General features: G+C 56.0%; 1 protein-coding gene across 1 annotated transcript in view; it reads left to right on the forward strand.

The window, feature by feature from the left end:
* LOC109367919 (inositol 1,4,5-trisphosphate receptor-interacting protein-like 1) overlaps window positions 1-1,111 on the forward strand; it is a 2,618-nt gene extending 1,507 nt beyond the window's left edge. Inside the window, exon 2 of the mRNA XM_031553723.1 lies at window positions 451-1,111. Within this exon, the coding sequence (XP_031409583.1) occupies window positions 451-867 (417 nt within the window). The 3' untranslated portion in view covers window positions 868-1,111. The remainder of the gene's footprint in view (window positions 1-450) is intronic.
* The last annotated feature ends 6 nt before the right edge of the window (window positions 1,112-1,117 follow it).

The raw sequence follows: 1,117 nt of genomic DNA on the forward strand, positions 1-1,117 counted from the left end.
AATGTGGAGGAGGGCAGGATGTGGGTGTACTTCTCTGCACTGCAGTCCTGGAAAATCTGGGCCTTGGCTGTACTGCTGCTTTTCCTGCTCTTCCTCTACATCCGCAACTGGTACAGGGAACGGCAAGCAGTAATGTCATGCGAACTACTGCTTGACCTATTGAATGAATACGACAGGGAGATCAAGGAGCCCGTGTGCCATGGAGACCCAGGTGACGTCACCTACGCGAGCAGGTTTTACCCGGAGTTCTCCATTTGGCCACTGAAGTCCAGGAGAAACAAGTGCAAGGTGGTGGAGGAGCTGATTGATGAGCTTCTGAGCGTCTGTCAGACAGTTCCCCAGGATTACTTCATGCCACGGCTGCAGCCAGCCATTGGGGTGGGCGTTGGCTTTGAAGGCAGGGGTCCCGATGGATGCTACACTGTCTACCGCATGCTCGTGCCCCTGAAGGCACCCCCGGGCCACGTCTTCCACTTGGAGGTGGGCCCCACTGAGAGGATAGGCGTGAGGAACTCCTGCATCCGCGTGGAGCTCCAGTGCACGTGCAAAAGGAAGCTGCACATGCCGCACACGACGTGCTTCCTCCACCACCCTGAGGACCACCTGAGGAGAGAGCAGATGCCCGGCCTCCTACAAGCCCTCTGCATCAACTCCTACTTGGAAATGGAGAAAACCGCAACCTGGTTCCAGGAGCTGGTGAGAGAAGCCTGGGAGGCTATGCCTCAGTCGGCCACAATGAACCTCGAGTTGCTGCCTTCCAACCGACACTGCAAGCTCAAGCTGACCACCGCCACCAGCCACATCCTCTGGATTGAGCTCATTCTCGGGGTGCAGCAAGACTCGCAAACGTTCCTGACCTTTGAGTAGGCAGGGGCTGTCGTTAGCAGCAGCACGAGGTGGCCGCAGAGACGCGCTGCTTCAGGAAACAGCCACTACAGCAGGTTACATCTGATGGATTTCAAAAGAAACTGCTTGCTTAAGGCAGTGTTTGGAGTACAGCAAGACCATAAAGACATCTTTCTGAGCAGCCAGGAGACAGAGGCAGCTACACCCATATCCTAGTGGCCACCGACATTTCCACACACGCCACAGGAATCCAGGCTTTTACATGCCTGGG

This window comes from Meleagris gallopavo, chromosome 5, assembly GCF_000146605.3.
Source record: "Meleagris gallopavo isolate NT-WF06-2002-E0010 breed Aviagen turkey brand Nicholas breeding stock chromosome 5, Turkey_5.1, whole genome shotgun sequence".
Taxonomy (NCBI): Eukaryota; Metazoa; Chordata; class Aves; order Galliformes; family Phasianidae; genus Meleagris; species Meleagris gallopavo.